The 18173-nt window shown below is 41.8% G+C and overlaps 1 protein-coding gene across 14 annotated transcripts in view; it reads left to right on the top strand.

The window, feature by feature from the left end:
* Window positions 1–3053, top strand: part of ENTPD6 (ectonucleoside triphosphate diphosphohydrolase 6) — a 45222-nt gene extending 42169 nt beyond the window's left edge. For all 14 annotated transcript variants that reach the window (XM_023731376.1, XM_023731374.1, XM_023731370.1 and 11 more), the window contains one exon: window positions 103–3053. In XM_023731376.1, the coding sequence (XP_023587144.1) occupies window positions 103–204 (102 nt within the window). In that variant the 3' untranslated portion in view covers window positions 205–3053. The remainder of the gene's footprint in view (window positions 1–102) is intronic.
* Window positions 3054–18173: the final 15120 nt, after the last annotated feature.

The raw sequence follows: 18173 nt of genomic DNA, 5'->3' as shown, positions 1-18173 counted from the left end.
GGGTGCCTGGGAAGCACTGCCCATGGGGGTGCGGCTCCTCTTACAGCAGTCTGGTCTCCACAACAAGTATGGCTCTTCCTGTTCTCCCTTTGTCTCTTCAAGCTGACTCGGAAAATTGACGACATTGAGACCAGCTGGGCTCTGGGGGCCATTTTTCACTACATGGACTCCCTGAGCCGACCCAAGGGCCCTGCCAATGAATAGCAGCCCAGCTCCTGGCTGTGAGCCACCCCACCCTGCCTGTCAGCACTCAGATTCACATGAACATCCTCACATAAGCGGCTGCTGTCTCCGTGAGAGCAGGACACCTTTGTGGAACCCCACCCCAGGCTCGACCCCTGATTACTGCGACTTCGTCCTTGGTTTTATCCTAGGCACATTGGATGAGGGGCTGTGGTGAGGCTGCTACCAGCCCCCCTCCCCCAAGACCTGAGGGTCAGAGAGCAGAGGGTGGGGTAGAGGGCACCCAGGCCCAGCGCCTGGCTCTGCTGCGTTGGCTTCAGGTGAGCAGTGGAGACAGCCGTGGGCATGCGCGAGGCCAGCGAGCTGCAGCCCTAGCCTGGAGAGGTGGTGGGCAGCCACACGCCACCCTCTGTTACCTTGCCGCCTGTCTGGCTTCCTACCCCAGAGCAGACCTCCACTTTCTGAGTGGGGAGGGAATTTGGTGGGGAGGTTGTGTAGGCCTAAAAGTAGTGAGCCCTTGAGCTTTCCACTGTGAATCTCTTCCTTGGTTGTGAACAGGGAAATTATCCAGAGGTCTGGCTGCGTTTCGTGGCATTAACTGAGTACCTGCCACTCTGAATCAAAGAGGGAGGAGCTGAGGTGGAGAGGCCTTCCTCGCCCTGTGTGCCCAGCTCTCATGCAAGGTGGTGCTGAGTCAGTGTTGGGAAACCTGGTGAGTTAGTGCTGCTCCGCCCCCAGGCACCTGTGAGCCATGTGTGCAGCCAGGCCAGGCAGGGTCAGGAGCCCTGGGGCCCAGGCCTTGTCTGCCCTCTGCACTGGCCCATGCTCCTCACCCGCTTGGCCTGTCACAGGGAAGCTTCATCTCATCCCAAGTTGTGCTTAACCATGACTCACTTCCACGCTCATATCATCAAGTAGTGAACGTACAGTACGTGGAATAAACGGCGCCATGTGTGTTCCACCCCAAATAAAAGGTTTACAAGAATTTCTCTTGCAAGGCCTCACGGGCACTGCCAGGGACTCACAAGCACCTGAGCCTGTTTATGAAAGCTAGGGGGAAAATGCCCAGTGGGGTGCAGGGATCATGGTGTGTCTAAGTGCTGTCAGGGCACCTCATGAGATGACCAGAGGCTACGGGGCCTGGGCTGTGGCGGGGAGCCCAGGCAGGTAGAGATGCACACAAGACCTCACCCGGCAGGGGCCACCCCAGGGCTCTGGGTCAGTCATCTCCTGCGGCTTGGTTTTCTCTAGCCAGAAAAGCCTAAGGAATCTGGAACAGCCCAGAGAGGGACATGTGCCAGGAGGGAGCTGCGGGCCCACCCCTGCATCTCGAGTTCTCTGTGCAGCACCCACAGCCTAGCTCGGGACCTCGACTAAGGGGTACACCGCCTGTCCGTTCACCTCCCAGGGTCACTGTGGGACCAGGTAAGCAGGAAGAGGGTCCTGTGGAAAAGAGGAAATGGCTCTGCAGGAAAAAGTAAGAAAATGATGTTACTCCCCACCTCCCGGAGTCTTCACTTTACGATAGGTGGAGCAGGAAAAGAATACAGACAGAAAACCTTTCTGGTATTTGAGCAGCTCTATGCCTGCAGGACAATGGTGAAACGGGGGCTTCTGCCCTAGAATGTGGTTGTTGCCACCCCAACTCCAGAAGATGGAGAAGACTCCCTAGGACCACCAAACAAAACCAGGAGCCAGCTGTCCTCTGCCTGGTGGGGGTGTGGGGGATGCTAGAGGACTGTGGGGACACAGACAGGCACTGGCAAGCCCCAGGTGCTTTCCCCAGGTAACCAGAGAGTCAAATGAGGACCAGGGCACAAACAAAAGCTGTCTTCCCCACCCACGGTCAACCACCCCTGCCTTGACAGGTCTCCCCTCCAGCCCCTCCTTCCATAATACCCAGCAGATTAAATATTTAAAGAACTTAGGAGGCACGGAAATAAAAGATGCATTAAGGTAAAAGCGAACATTGATTTGATCCATTTAAAGGAAGTTAGTGATCTCACATTTGAAAAAAGAAAGCGTAAACAATTGGAAGTTTCCCAGGAGATCACCAAATAAGTCATGGAATATTTTTGGGCCCAGCAAAATATGCAGGTCATTTCGCTCTGTGATAATAAAAGTGGGCTCTCATCTTTTAAAAATAGCTGTTCATGCACCTCGTGGGAGTTGTCAAAGATGCAGACTGGGGATGCAACAAGAATGTGCCCAGAGGCCACAGGCATCTGTGCTCCGGAGAGTCCTTTTGCTTCCTGATGAGTGCGGCCCCTCTGCGCATCAGCCCGCTGCTCACACACCTGGCACCTCTGTTTTCACTTAGGGTAGCAGTGCAGAAACCCCTGTCTACACAGAGCTGCTTCCACCCATAATGGCCTGAGGTGTCCCCATATCTGAAGGATGGGACCTTAATCTCATGGGCTCGTGGCACAGAGTGGTGTCCATTCTCATTTGTGCACCTGCACCATCCCAACCCTAAGGGGCATGAGCATTTTACATTTTGATTGATGTTCCCTTCAGAGAGGCGCCACTGTACAGTTCTACAGCGAGCCTCAGTGCCAGCACACCCATGGCCAAACCTTTTGATCTTTGCCATCCTGGCTAGTAAAGAAAAAAAAACGATAACTGGTAGTTTTAATATGCATTGATCTAATTCTTCTTATATGCTTAAGAGCCCTGTGTATTTCCTTTTCTGTGATATATCTGTTGATGCTCCATGCCAGTTTTTCTATAAGATTGTGGGCATGTTCTTACTGATTTTAGGAGCTGGTTATATATAGAAAAGGAGCCCTGGCGGCACAGTGGTTGAAGCACTTGGCTGCTAACAGAAAGGTCAACAGTTGGAACCCATCAGCCATTCCACGGTGGAGAGATGTGGCAGTCTGCTTACGTAAAGATTACAGCCTTGGGAACCCTATGGGGCAGTCCTACTCTGTCCTATAGGGTTGCTATCGTCAAAATCCACTCAACAGCAACAGATTTGTTTTTTTGGCTTTTCTGTATAAAGGAAATTAACCCATTGTGGTATAATATGTTGTATATATTTTCCCCATCTCTCTTTTTTTTTTTTTTTACTTTTTATGGTGTTTATGGTGTTTATTTCAGTGCACAATTTTGGTATATGTGTGTTTAGTTTTTTAATGTGTTTAAATTGATCAAATTTAAGTTTTTTTAATATAAATTTATCGTATGACTTCTGGGTTTTGTGTCATGATTAGAAAGGCTTCCCCACTGAGATCATTTTAAAAGTTAAAGAAATAGTGTTTTCATGGTTTTAGTTTTTATATTACTTAAAGAGCTTCCACCCCATGCTTTTGAATACCCTCAGGGGCAGCAAATCATTGTTTCAGGATGGACTTCAGTTTTAGAACCATTCGGAGGTCATTGAAAAGCAAGTGTGGTGTTCAAACTGGGTGGTACCATCTTTGGTTAAAATTAAGGGTGACTGAAGGAGGAGCCCTGGTGGCACAGTGGTTAAGCGTTTGGCTGCTAACCAAAAGGTCAGAAGCTCTATGGGGCAGTTCTCTCAGTCCTATATGGTAGCTATGAGTTGGAATCAACGGCAGGGGGTTATATATATATTGTATATATATAATAATGTAATGAGGCAATTCCAAAAAGGAACTTCCAGAAGGCTATGGAATCACAGCAGTGTCAGTAATATAAACTCAGAACACCATTAATAGATTGCTATGCAGGTTTAATAGACAATTTTAAAGTCGGGCAGCACATCATTTACCCAACAGATGAGTGCTCTGATTAATAAGGATTCTTAAAGTGCTTTATATACGAAGTTATCAAGAGCTTTTGAACAAAAATTCTGATTGGTTAACATTTACGTAGCTTTGCTAAACAGCTACAAGACAATCACAAGTTCAGTGAATCTTGGTTACAAGACCCCTAAAGTTTTGAAACAGGATATGTTCATTAGTTTTGAAAACAGAATGTTTATTAATTTTTATTGTTTTCTGAGTTTTAAGTGAAAGTTAATAATGAAACCAGGCTATATGGTTTCAGTGGGCCTAGTTACCTAGCTACTTTTAAAGATTAGTTTATAGCATATCTAAAAGCTTATTTGTTATAGTGCATAGATTTTTAACAACACCTAACAAGATGATCTTTAGTGTCATGGGTAAGAATTCTTTTCACAATGCAAAACTTGTAATTTTTTCACAACTTCCCCCTTTTAATCACGATTCGATTAGAATCTTTCATCAGCTAAGTGTTGGCTGGGCACCATCTAGGTTTTTTGGATCTCGGTAATCATAAATACTTGCTATGACACACACACACTATCTCCATTGGTTCCTTGGCTTCTGCCTTTCGTTGTTGTTCCATTTGGAAAGAGACCATTTGCTGTATCTTAGATGGCTGCTCTCAAGCTTTTAAGACCCCAGTCACCAAACAACTTAGCAATCTTAAAAGGATATAATACCAGGAAGATGCATTAGCCAATAGTTTGAAAGACTTGTCTAACCCAAGAACCTAAAGTTCCTAGCCAAGAAAACAAATCCCCAGAAGCACCAGGGAGGATCTTGGCAACATTAGATGCTTCTCTGGTTTGCACTCTAGCCATTACTATATCTTGGTACTCTTTAGTTTGGGTGTCATTAATATACGTGCAACATTTTTCTCTTACTAAAGCACACAGTCCTCCTTGGGAAGTGTCTTAGTCATCTAGTGCTGCTGTAACAGAAGTATCACAAGTGGATGGCTTTAACAAACAAGACGTTTATTCTTTCTCAGTCTCGTAGGCTAGAAGTCCAAATTCAGGGTGTCAGTTCCAGGGGAAGGCTTTCTCTGTTGGCTCTGGATGAAGGTCCTTGTCATCAGTCTTCCCCTGGACTAGGAGCTTCTCCACGCAGGAATTCCAGGTCCAAAGGACGTGCTCTGCTCCCAGCGTTGCTTTCTTGGTGGTATGAGGTCCCCCTGTCTCTCTGCTCACTTCTCTCTTTTATATCTCAAAAGAAATTGCCTCAAGGCACAGTCCAATCTTGTAGTTTGAGTCCTGCCTCACTAACACAACTGCCGCCTATCCTACCTCATTAACATCACAGAGGTAGGATTTACAACACAGGAAAATTACATCCGATGACAAAATAATGGACAATCACACAGTACTGGGAATCATGGCCTAGCCAAATTGATACACATATTTTTGGGGGACACAATTCAATCCATGACAGGAAGCAAGCAAATAATCAAGAGTTAACCTGTTTTGTAAAGTCATTATTCTTTTTTTAGTTACTTCAGTGGACAAAGAACATATGGCATTACTCAGAATATCAAGTTTGAAGGCAACCTTGCCTAACGATTGTAATAATTGGTTTTTTTTTTTTTTTTTTTTGGTCCAACACAAGCAAATCCTATTCCAGTGATTCCAGGAATTATGGCCACCATGGAACAATCAATTAAAGTTCTTTTAGTAAGGGGTCCTTCCTTTGATAGCTGTTCAGTCAGATGTTTGATGATTTCTTCTCAATCCTTTACAGAGGTTGTGGCTCTTGCATTTCTAATTTCTCAAGAAGGTAGTTTAGAGTGGAAGGAAACTTGAGGTACCCCATAAGCCAAATGCAAGTTCCAATCTAATCGGGTGGCAGCATTTTGTAGACACAATGCCACACACAAAATAATGTCCTTTAAGGCCATGTGAGGGAAGTTTCCTCAAGGTCCTGCCAAGGCTAAAGTGGAGTAAATACTAAAAGGAAGCACATAACAATTACCTATATCAGTGATGGGTTCACATATGCAAGATACATTTAGCACTTTTCACCAGTAATGGGAAGAAAAGAGGAGTAAGTGAACAGTTTATTTCAAAGAATTGAAAGATACTTAATCTTTAAATTGGCTGCTTACCAAAATGTCGGCACTTCAAATCCGCCAGCCACTCCTTGGAAAACATGTGGGGTAGTTCTACTCTGTTCTTTAGGGTTGCTATGAGTCCAAATAGACTTGACGGCAACAAGTTTAATCTTTAAAAGGAAACTGACCTGGACAAAAGTATTTTGATCTGAAAATAATAATTATCTCTATAAATGTAATTAGAGCATGTACTGATACTTAGAAATTGATAGTGTTAAGTTTTGAGAAAAACACTATTTTCCTTTAGTTTCTAAGCTGTGAATGCAAGGGTCAATGCCTTTTAATTTTGCAGCGGTGTGAGTGGTCAGGCGAACTTGATAAGGTCCCTTTCATCATTGCTCAAGGGCTGTTTTTGTATTAGCTAATGAGTTCTAATTGATGTTACGTGGAGTCAGGTGCTTGGTGTGCTTTTTTCTTGGCCGAGGTCACTGCTCAGTCAGGTACTCTGGTTCTTTTCCAAAGTCCTTTGTGGGCGAGATTCCCCTTGTATTGTTTGTGGCCCTCTTAATCCACCCCTTCCTGCCCAGCGCTTACACTGTCCTGTGCGTCCCTCTTCTGCGATTGTCCGTGAGCCTGTGTGGGAGAGGGTAATGTCAGTAGGGCCTTGTGTGTCAGTCTTCTAAAACATCGTAAGCAAAACCCACACCAACAATAAAACAAGTAATAAAATATCCTTTCAGTTATTATATATAATAATCAAACAGTAATTTCTTCCACCAGGTTCTCCATCCAGAGAAACATCCTGTGACCTCAGCCTACCAAGTACCATCTCTACATGTTCAATTCTATTTAATTATGTCTGTAAATGTATGAGGGAGTGATTCACTAAAGCTTCATTATCAGGAATATATACACAACGTTCAACTTTTAGTAAAGCACAGATACCTCCTTGAGCAGTATTAGTCATGTCCAAAGCCACCCAATTTTGTAACACCACCTTTCTTATGGCTGCAGTTTCTTCATTTAAGGCAGCCAGTCCATGTTTGGTGGTGCTCAAGGTTGAGGAGACAAAATTTTGTAAAATTTCCATCTTAGTCCTGTTAACATTTCCAATACTAGGGGTGAATGCCTTTTAGTATAAGTCATGAGTGATTTACAGTACTTGACCATATCTTAGTGACCAATAGATATGAGATGTGGATAAAAGAGAGAGTTTATAAGCTGTAAATCTGTTGGCCAAAAAAAAAAAAAGAAAGTGACTTACTTTGAACAGAGTTTCTATGGCATGAGGCACATACAGAGTGATAGGATTTTGTAACACTATGTCTGAGGATGTTTTTACAAACTTTGCTGTTGCAGCCACGGCTTTTAAGCACCCAAGCAAGGCCTTGGCTAAAGGATCCAGTCGCAAACTATAGTAGGCTACAGGTGTCTCTGTTTGTTTCCATATTCTTAACACCCTCAGGGCTTGACCTTCTTGTTCGTGAACGTATGTAAAAAGGCTTGTCTTTGTCCACTTAGTTCATGCCCTAGCTATCAAATTTGGGACAGACAAAACTGCAGTTTATCCTTGGAGACCTTTTGACCCTTCTCAGCTAATTGTTGCAAAAGGTATAATGAATCAGCTTGACTGTCTTTGAGACTCTCAGAGCATAAAAAAAAAATCTATATATTGAACAAAAGACATCCTCAGGAATTTTGGATAAAGTTTTGCCTTTTAGGCAGATTACATAAGAGATAAAGTTAACCTTTATCATCTTTTATTAAGAACAACCCATTAATTAAAGAGACTTTTGTCATTTTACCAGGAAAAAAAAAGCATTTTAAGTTCTGTATACTATTTGACACTAAAACTCTTTAAAAATCTAATAAATGAATCTATCAAGTCTTAGTTTTAAGAAATAACATTCGTATAGTGCAACTTTTTAAAGTGGCAAAAGAAAAAATGGACACATTAGCAGATTCAAATATACATATATCCTCTCTGTGGCATATATAAAAATAAAAGCATAAGTACATAACCTTAAATTATAGTGAAAATATATTGATTAACTCAATTTAGTATCAATCCAGGGTTTTAAGTTATCTAAAGATCTTGAAAATTATTTTAAGCCTTCATACCACAAAACATAATTACTTTTGCCAGACAGAATACTCTCTTTAAAGTCAAGCTTCTAGGACAAAAAAAGTAGTAAGACAGAAAAAGACAACTATTTTAGACATCAGCACACTTTTAGACACTACAACATAAAAAAAGAAGAAGAAAAAAGCGTGGAAACCCAGTTCCCTGAAGTGGCCACAGCAATTTCAAGTCTTCTGTCAAACCCAGTTCAACTCCTTTTGACCCAGTCTGAGGATAGTGTTCAAATAAAACAGGCACCCATTTTAAAATCTACCTTGCCTCTGTTGACCCAGTCCAACTCTCTTTATGGGACCCAGTCCAGTTCCCCTTGGACCCAGACCCAGGAAAGTGTTTGAATAAAACAAATGGGAACCAATAACAAAGCCCAGACATCAAACAAAAGTTCTTTAAAATGCTCACTACAGGTTTAATCTTTAGTATAATTAATCCACTTCTAAGAAATTACAACATGTGACTCCAGAGTGAAAAAGACAAAGCAAATGGGAACTTAGTTCGCCAAAGACACCACTACAAATTCCAGTCATCTTTGGTATAATCAATACACTTACTCAAAAACCCACAACATCTAGCTCCATACCAAGAAGACATGGAAGAAGCAGGGGTTTTACAAGGGGGAGGAGAAGGAGATTTAGAACAAAAGGGGTCCATGCTTAGAATCGCTAAGATGACTGTACCTAAATTGAGGTCTCCATGAAATTGCTGTCTGAAAGAACATGAAATAGAACAAAAGAGTAATTCACCAAAATGACTTATAGGCTCCAAGGCCAAGTCATGCCTAGCCTGAGTTTCTTCAATAAACAATGTGAACTCAAAAATGCAAAGGGAGTGGAGCTCAGACATGGGAGAGATTTACCCTTCAGGACTCGGGTTGGTGAAGGATTACTGGACACTAGATCCTGTGAGTATCAGCAGCTAGTCACTCATAAGCCATGGGGTTGGTCAGGGGGCTTCTGCTCTGATCCCACTTCTGACACCGAATGACTGTCAAAAGATAAACAACTCAGAACACCATTAATAGATTGCTATGCAGGTTTAATAGACAATTTTAAAGTTGAGCAGCACATAATTTGCCCAGTAAATGAGGGCTCTGATTCATGAGGATTCTTAAAATGCTTTATAAACAAAGTTATCAAGAGCTTTTGAATAAAATTTCTCAGTGGTTGACATTTACATAGCTTTGCTAAACAGTTACAAGACAAGATCACAAGATTCACAAGATCAGTGAATCCTGGGTTATAAGACCCCTAAAGTTTTGAAACAAGATATGTTCATCAATCCTGAAAATAAGATATGTTCATCAGTTTTGAAAACAGGGTACGTTCATTAGTTTTGAAAACAGGATGTTTATTTCTATTTTCTGAGTTTTAAGTGAAAGTTAATGAATAGTGAAACCAGCCTTTCTAGTTTCAGTGGACCTAGTTACCTACTGACTTTTAAAAGTTAGTTTATACACTAAATAGACAATAGGTAAGTGGTAACTTTGGTGAAGGGTAAGACAGTACACTATACTGGGGAAGCCAACACAACTTGACCAAGGCAAGGTCATGAAGCTTCATAGACACATCCAAACTCCCTAAGGAACTGAATTACTGAGCTGATGGTTGGGGACTGTGGTCTCAGGGGACATCTAGCTCAACTGGCATAACATAGTTTCTAAAGAAAATGTTCTGCGGCCCTGGATAAGTAAAGCATTACTCAAGAAGAAGAACAAAGTGGGAGGCCTCACACTACCTGATTTTAGAAACTATTATACCACCATGGTAGTCAAAACAGCCTGGTACTGGTACAACAACAGATACATAGACCGATGGAACAGAATTGAGAATCCAGACATAAAATCATCTACCTATGAGCAGCTGATATTTGACAAAGGCCCAAAGTCCATTAATTGGGGAAAATACAGTCTCTTTAACAAATGGTGCTGGCATAACTGGATATCCATCTGCAAAAAACTGAAACAGGACCAATACCTCACACCACGTACAAAAACTAAAAATGGATCAAAGACCTACATATAAAATCAAAAATGATAAAGATCTTGGAAGAAAAAATAGGGACAATGCTAGGAGCCCTGATACATGGCATAAATACAATATGAACCATAAGTAACAATGCACAAACACGAGAAGAGAGACTAGATGGCCTGGAGCTCCTAAAAATCAAATGCTTATCAAAAGACTTCACCAAGAGTCAAAAGACAACCTACAGACTGGGAAAATAAATTTGGCTACGACAAATCCAATCAGTGCCTAATCTCTAAAATCTACAAGATACTGCAAAACCTCAACAACAAAAAGACAAATAACCCAAATGAAAAATGGGCAAAGGATATGAGCAGGCACTTCACCAAAGAAGACATTCAGGCAGCTAACAGACACATGAAGAAATGCTCACAATCATTAGCCATTAGAGAACAAATCAAAACTACAGTGAGGCACTATCTCACCTCAACAAGGCTAGCATTCATCCAAAACACACAAAATAATAAATGTTAGGTTGTGGAGAGACTGGAACACTTAGACACTGTTAGTGGGAATGTAAAATGGTACAACCACTTTGGAAATCTATTTGGTGCTTCCTTAAAAAGCCAGAAATAGAAGTACCATATGATCCAGCAATCCCACTCCTTGGAATATATCTTGGAGATCTTGGAGAAATAAAAGCCATCACATGAATAGATATATGCACACCCATGTTCACTGCAGCACTGTTCATGATAGCAAAAAGATGGAAACAACCTAGGTGCCCATCAACAGACAAATGGATAAACAAATTATGGTATATTCTATTCACACAATGAAATACTATGCAACAACAAAAAACAGCGATGAATCTGTGAAACATAACATGGAGGAATCTGGAAAGCATTATGCTGAGTGAATTTAGTCAGTCACAAAAGGACAAATATTGTATAAGACCACTATTATAAGAACTCAAGAAAAGGTTTAAACACAGAAGAGAATATTCTTTGATGGTTACGAGGGTGGGGAGGGAGGGAGAGGGTTATTCACTAGATAGTAGACAAGAATTATCTTAGGTGAAGGGAAGGACAGCACACACTACAGGGGAAATCAGCACAACTGGACTAAACTAAAGCTAAGAAGTTTCCTGAATACAACCAAACACTTCAAGGGATGGGGTGCGGGTCTGGACTATGCTTTCAGGGGACATCTAGGTCAACTGGCATAACAAAGTTTATTAAGAAAATGTTCTGCATCCTACTTTGGTGAGTGGCATCTGGGGTCTTAAAAGCCAGTGAGCGGCCATCTAAGATGCATCAATTTGTCCCAACCCATCTGGAGTAAAGGAGAATGAAGAACACCAAAGTCACAAGGAAAGTATTAGCCCAAGAGACAGAAAGGGCCACATAAACCAGAGACTGCATCAACCTGAGACCAGAACTAGATGGTGCTCAGCTACCACCAATGACTGCCCTTACAGGGAACACAACAGAGAGTCCCTGATGGAGCGTGATAAAAGTGGGGTGCAGAACTCAAATTCTAGTGAAAAGATGAGACTTAATTGACTGAGACTGGAGGAACCCCAGAAAGCATGGTCCCCAGAGTCTCTGTCAACCCAGAAGTAAAACCATTCCTGAGGCCAATTCTTCAAAGATTAGACTGGACTATGAGATATAAAAAAGATACTTGTGAAGAGTGTGCTTCTTAGGTCAAATAGATAACGTGAGATTAAATGAGTAGCTTCTGTCTGGAGGTGAGATGAGAAGGCAGAGAGGGTCAGGAGCTGGTTGAATGGACACGGGAAATCAGGAGTGGAAAGGAGGAGTGTGCTGTCACAGTATAGGGAGAACAATTAGGGTCACATAACAATGTATGTATAAATTTTTGTATGAGAGACTAACTTGAATTTTAAACTTCACTTAAAGTACAACAAGAAAAAGAAAATGTTCTACATTCTACTTTGGTGAGTAGCATCTGGGGTATTAAAAGCTTGTGAACAGCCATCTAAGATACTCCACTGGTCCCACCCCTTCTGGAGCAAGGGAGAATGAAAAAAACCAAAGACACAAGGGAAAGATTAGTTCAAACAACTAATGGACCACAACTACCACAGCCTCCACCAGACTGAGTCTGGCACAACTAGATGGTGCCCAGCTACCACCACTGACTGCTGTGACAGGGATCACAATAGAGGGTCTCTGACAGAGCTAGAGAAAAATGTAGAACAAAATTCTAACTCACAAAAAAAAGACCAGACTTACTTGTCTGACAAAGACTAGAGAAACCCTGAGAATATGACCCCTGGAAAAAATCAATAAATAAAAGTTAGTTTATAGCATAGCTAAAAGATCATTTATTTGTTACAGTCCATAAATTTTTAACAACATTTAACAAATTGTTAAATTAGTGTCATGAGTAAGATAATTATGTTTTCATAAAGAAAAATTGTAATTTTTCGACAAAAAAAATAGAGCTTCCCCAGGTAAGACCTCTCGGGAAAACTACCCTGATTTGCGTATGCAATTTCTGGTAGTTGTTTTAAAATGGATTGTTTGGAGACCATAAGATGTGAGGAATGTTTGAAGCAACTTGGGTTGTTCATCGTGGAAAGGGAAGCCTTAAGGTGGGAATATGATAATGGTTTTCAATATTATTATTAGGCCAGTCAGACAATGAACTTTTTCATTTTGCTCCAGTGGCCAGAGCTCCAACAAATGTACAAGAGTCATGGGGAAGACATTTTTAGGTTTTAACTGTCTAGCAATTACAGATGTCCTGAAATAAGCTGGAATCTTCACTGGGATGTGAGTCCCTCCCCTCTGAGCATTCAAGGATGCTTATATTGAATGAGAGGTTAGAATCAATTACTTCTAAGTCCTCTTCACACTCTGAAGTTTCTTCGATTCTCCTTGAAAATGATTTTGAAAGTCATGGACAGGTAAGCATATTTACGTGTAACGTTCCTCAGTTTTAAGTTAAAGTGATATTTGTAGCTTGTACTTACTGAGTGCCCACTGTGTGTCCGACACGGTGCTGCTCTTGTGTGTGTGTGATCATTGAATCCTTACAGCAGCCCATGAGGCAGGCATAGTAACGTCCACTGAACTGTCAGGACACTGGGGCTTCAAGAGGCCAAAGTGACTTGTGCAAGGTTAGATACTGAGGAGAGGGGGGAGCCATCGCTTAACCCAGGTCTGAGTGACTGCAGACACCAGACTTGTCTCCCAAAGTTAGAAGTATCTACAGGAGAATTTTCCCTAATCACATAGGACCTTTCACTGAGGTAGCTCATTTTTCAAAAGGCAGGTGTCTCCACCAAAGAATCAGTCCTCACAGTAATAATATACTTTGTAATATTTAGAAAAATAGTTACACAGCCAAAAGAAATAAAAACTGTTACTCTAACTAAGCAGTTAGACAAATCCAGAAGGTAGATCTCTTCAACAAGTCAATGTCTTAGACAACAAAAAGGAGTAGGGTGCTATTTCTAGCTCCAAAGAAAGGTAGAAGAACTAATAACCAAATGTAATTTCGTCTCCTTCACTTGGTCCTGTTTTGAGGAAATCAGCTGTAAAGGAATTTGGGGTGGGGATATTTGAAGAAATTTAAATATGGACTAGGTATTCCATGATATTTAGGACTTATTGTTAATTTTGTTGGGTGTGATAATGATATGGTGATTATGAAGGAAAGCATCTTTCCTTTTTAGAGATGCATACTGAAATATTTAAGAATGAAATGTCACGATGTTTATACTAAAAACCCATTGTCATCAAGTCGAATTTCAACTCATAGTGACCCTATAAAATAGAGTAGAACTGCCCCATAGGGTTTCCAAGGCTGTAATCTTTACAGAAGCAGTCTGCCACATCTTTCTCCCACAGAGTTCCTGGTGGATTTGAACCACCAACCTTTCAGTTAGCAGCCGAGTGCTTAACTACTGCACCACCAGCACTCCATGATGTTTATATTATAAAACCTTGAGGAAAAAAAAAAGGAGGTAGATGAAACGAAACCAAAAAAACTATGCCACTGACCATAAGGAAAAATGAGAATAGGTAGAGTGTCCCCTGCAAATATTTGTTAAACCCCTGCTGCTTACCAGGTCTGCTAAGTGCTGGTTTTGCAGAAGTGACCACGATGGACAGGAGTCCTACTCTCATGAAACTTAAACAGTCTAGAAGAGGAGCTCAGGAAAACCCATTTTTCATAAAAAAGTAACAAATATATAAATAACTAGCATTTAGCATTTATTATGTGTCAGTGCTAAAGCACTTAAATGCATGATCTTATTTAATCCTCCCAATAGCCCTACCACCACCCATCTGTCAGTTTGTCATACTGTGATGTCTTGTATGTTGCTGTAATACTGGAAGTTATGCCACTGGCATTCCAAATACCAGCAGGGTCACCCATTGTGGACAGGTTTCAGCGGCGCTTCTGGACTGAGACAGACTAGGAAGAAAGGCCTGGCGATCTGCTTCCAAAAATTAGCCAGTAAAAACCTTATGGATCACAGGATATTGCCTGAGACTTGGACTCTCTTATTTTGGGCATGTTATCAGGTGGGATCAATCAGTGGAGGAGGACACAATGTTTGGTGAAGTGGAGGGCCAGCGAGGGCAAGGGAGACCCTCAATGAGATGGACTGGCACAGTGGCTGCTGTGATGGACTTGAGTATGCCAGTGATTCTGGGGATGACGCAGGACCAGGCAGCATTTCATTCTGTTGTACATGGAGTCGTCAAGAGTCAGAGTCCACTCGACAGCATCTAAAAAGAAAAAAAACAACTTCCCTGTGAAATGGTTGTTCTTATGTATTGGTGATTGAAGCTCAGGGAGGGATGTCTCTGACTCCCAAGTCACAGAGCTGATGAGTGGCCCAACCAGGTCTCAAATCTTAGATTTGTGCGCTGGTCCTGGCTAGGCTGCAGCCCAGGTGTGTGGCGGGAGGTCCACGTGACTGTGTGGCGTCTTAGCATGGATTTACACAGCCTCTTTTTCTCTCATCCCCTCTCTTTCCTCTGGTAATCATTGTAAAATCACCCCAGTCTTGGCTGTTGGCCATAAAGGGAAGTACTAATGTTACATTTACATAAAGGATATGAAAGTAAAATAAAAACCAAATGTCTCTCATCTCTTAAAAAAAAAAAAAGGCAAAAACGAGCTGCAGGTCCTTTATCACGTTGACAGTCTGTGGTTCTAACTTTTCCTGTGTTGTTGATCTAGTGGTTAAAAGGTTTCCATTCAAGAGCTTAAGTGCAGCCTTCTATATTTCAGTGTCTGACACGTGAATTAGATAGTTACTAAGTAGACACGCCCCTATAAGGCTTCCTGTCCTGAGAAGTCTCTCTCAAGGTCAGAACACCAGAGCAGGCTTTTAACAACACAGAAGCAGGGCAAGTGGGTAGGCCCCAAACAGAACTGCTCAGAGACCCAAGGCCCTCCAGAAATAGAGCACAACTCGGGAGGATAGCTAAAGGTCAGATGGCTTTGTAAATCAAAACCCTAACGCTCAGAGACCCACAAGGACTTATTTTAAAGCACCAATTTAAATAACAGAGAGATGGCAATATAAACCAGGATTTTCAGCTTTTCATGGATTAAGAAATTTCAACAGGCTTTTTAAAATGAACACTTTCCATACATTAAAATATTATTCGACCATAAAAAAGAACGAAGTACTGATAATTGCTACAACTTGAATGAACCTTGAAAACATTAAGCTGCATGAAAGAAGCCAGATACAAAAGACCACATATTGTATGATTCCATTTGTATGGGAAGTCCAGAGTAGGAGAATTCACAGAAACAGAAAAATTAGTGGTTTGGAGGGAGGGAGGAATGGGATGACTGCTAATTTGTCCAGGTATAGGACTTTTTTAGGATGATGAGAATGTTCTAAACTTAGAGTACGGTAATGGTTGCACAGTTTTAGAAATGTACCAAAACAATGGAATTGCACACTTTAAATGGTTAAGTTTATGGTATGTAAATTCTGTCTCAATAAAGCAATTTAAAAAAATGAAAACTCCCTTCTCTGGGTAGGCAACATCCTAAAAAACAATAGACCTCCCTTCAGAAAGTTTCCTTTAGGCTCAACCACATCTTCCTGTTTTGTTCTGGGCACAAAACACATGATCCTCTCCCCTTTTTTCAACTCTTAAACTGTTTCCAGTATTGTCAGAGTCTCACCTTAGACCAGTGAGCTGAAAGGAAATTCCCTCCCTATGAGAGGGAGAGGAAGGGTTGTCAGGTCCCCAGGTCTACAGATACTTGGCTCCTAGGGGACTACTGACCAATGACTATTGCCTGAAATAATAGTGACATTGACCCACCCCCCAACATCCCCCATCACACATTTTCTCACAGAGCCAGTGGTCCTCTTCCGTGTTCTCCATGGGTGTGCCTGGCCGGGACACGGCCCAAACCAAACAACCAAGGTGAGCGGTGTAGGCAAAGCAAACAGACTTTCTGCAAGTTTTCCTTTGCTTCACTGTTGGACAGAACATTCACACTTGGCTCAAAGCTCAATCGATATCCCTCTGCATAAAACGGAAAACCAAGAGGAGCTTCCTGCTGCTGCTGGGAGGCCTGGGCCTGCAGAGGCACGGGTTTGATGGTCTCTCTGGCTTTTGCCTTTACTTCTGACCCAGTGTTTTGTTTTGTTTTTTAATAATATTTTATTGTGTTTTTGGTGAAAGTTTACACAGCAAATTAGTTCCCATTTAACAATTTCTACACAATTTGCTCAGTGTCATTGGTTACATTTTTCAGTGTGTCAACTTCCTCATTATTTCCATTCCTGCTGTTCTGTTTCCAGTAATCCAGCAGTTTCCCTGCCTCTTTGCCTTCTCATCTTTGCTTTAGAGTAAATGTTGACCATTTGATCTCATATATATGATTTTTCAAAGAAGTACGGTATTCACAGGTGATATTCTTGATTTCATCAGCCAATCTGTTATTTAGCTAAAAGATGACCCCGTGGAAATTTTTGGTTCAAGGTTTAAAGAGTATCTCAGGGCGATAGTCTTGGGAAGTCCTCCAGTCTCCACTGTCCAGTAAGTCTAGAGTTTTTAACAATTTGAGTTCTGTTCCACATTTTTCTGTCTTTTATCAGGATCTATCTATTGTGTTCCTGATCAGCACAGTTGGTAGTAGTAGCCAAGCACCATCTAGTTCTTCTGATCTCAAGGTAGAGGAGGCTGTGGTTCATGGAGACATTTAGTCCTGTACTCTAGATTCTTCTCCGAGGCTTTGGTTTCCTTCTTTCTCTTTTACTCCAGACACATAGAGACCAATAGTTGTATCTTAGATGGCCAATCACAAGCTTTTAAGACCCCAGACACTACTCACCAAACCAGAATGCAGAACATAAACTTTATGTACTATATTATGCCAGTTTACCAATTTGTCCCACGAAACTATGATCCTAAGCCTTCAAACCCCGTAAACCAATCCCATGAGCTGTTTAAGAAGTATCTGTGTTTGTGCCCCTGTCTTATTTGTCTAGTGTTTCTATAACAGAAATACCACAAGTGAATAGCTTTAACAAACAGAAGTTTATTCTCTCACAGTCTAGTAGGCTAGAAGTCCAAATTCAGGACGCTTGCTCCAGGGGAAGGCTTTCTGTCTGTGTTGGCTCTGGAGAAAGGTCCTCATCATCAGTCTTTCCCTGGTCTAGGAGCTTCTCAGTGCAGGAACCCCTGGTCCAAAGGACATGCTGTGCTCCCGGTGCTACTTTCCTGATGGAATGAGGTCCCCATGTCTCTCTACTCGCTTCTCTCTTTTATATCTCAAAAGAGATTGACTTAAAACACAATCTAATCTTGTAGATTGAGTCCTGCCTCATTAACATAACTGCCTCTAATCCTGCCTCATGGACATCATAGAGGTAGGATTTATAACACATAGGAAAATCACATCAGATGACAAAATGGTGGACAATCACACAATACTGGGAATCATGGCGTAGCCAAGCTGACATATATTTTGGGGGGACACATTTCAATCCATGACATTCTACCCTTTGGCCCCCCAAAATTCATGTCCTCGCCACATGTAAAACACATTCACCCTATCATATC

This window comes from Trichechus manatus, unplaced genomic scaffold, assembly GCF_000243295.1.
Source record: "Trichechus manatus latirostris isolate Lorelei unplaced genomic scaffold, TriManLat1.0 scaffold00042, whole genome shotgun sequence".
Taxonomy (NCBI): domain Eukaryota; kingdom Metazoa; phylum Chordata; class Mammalia; order Sirenia; family Trichechidae; genus Trichechus; species Trichechus manatus.
The sequence above is the reverse complement of the archived record's forward strand: the minus strand, read 5'-3'. Positions and strand labels throughout refer to the sequence as shown.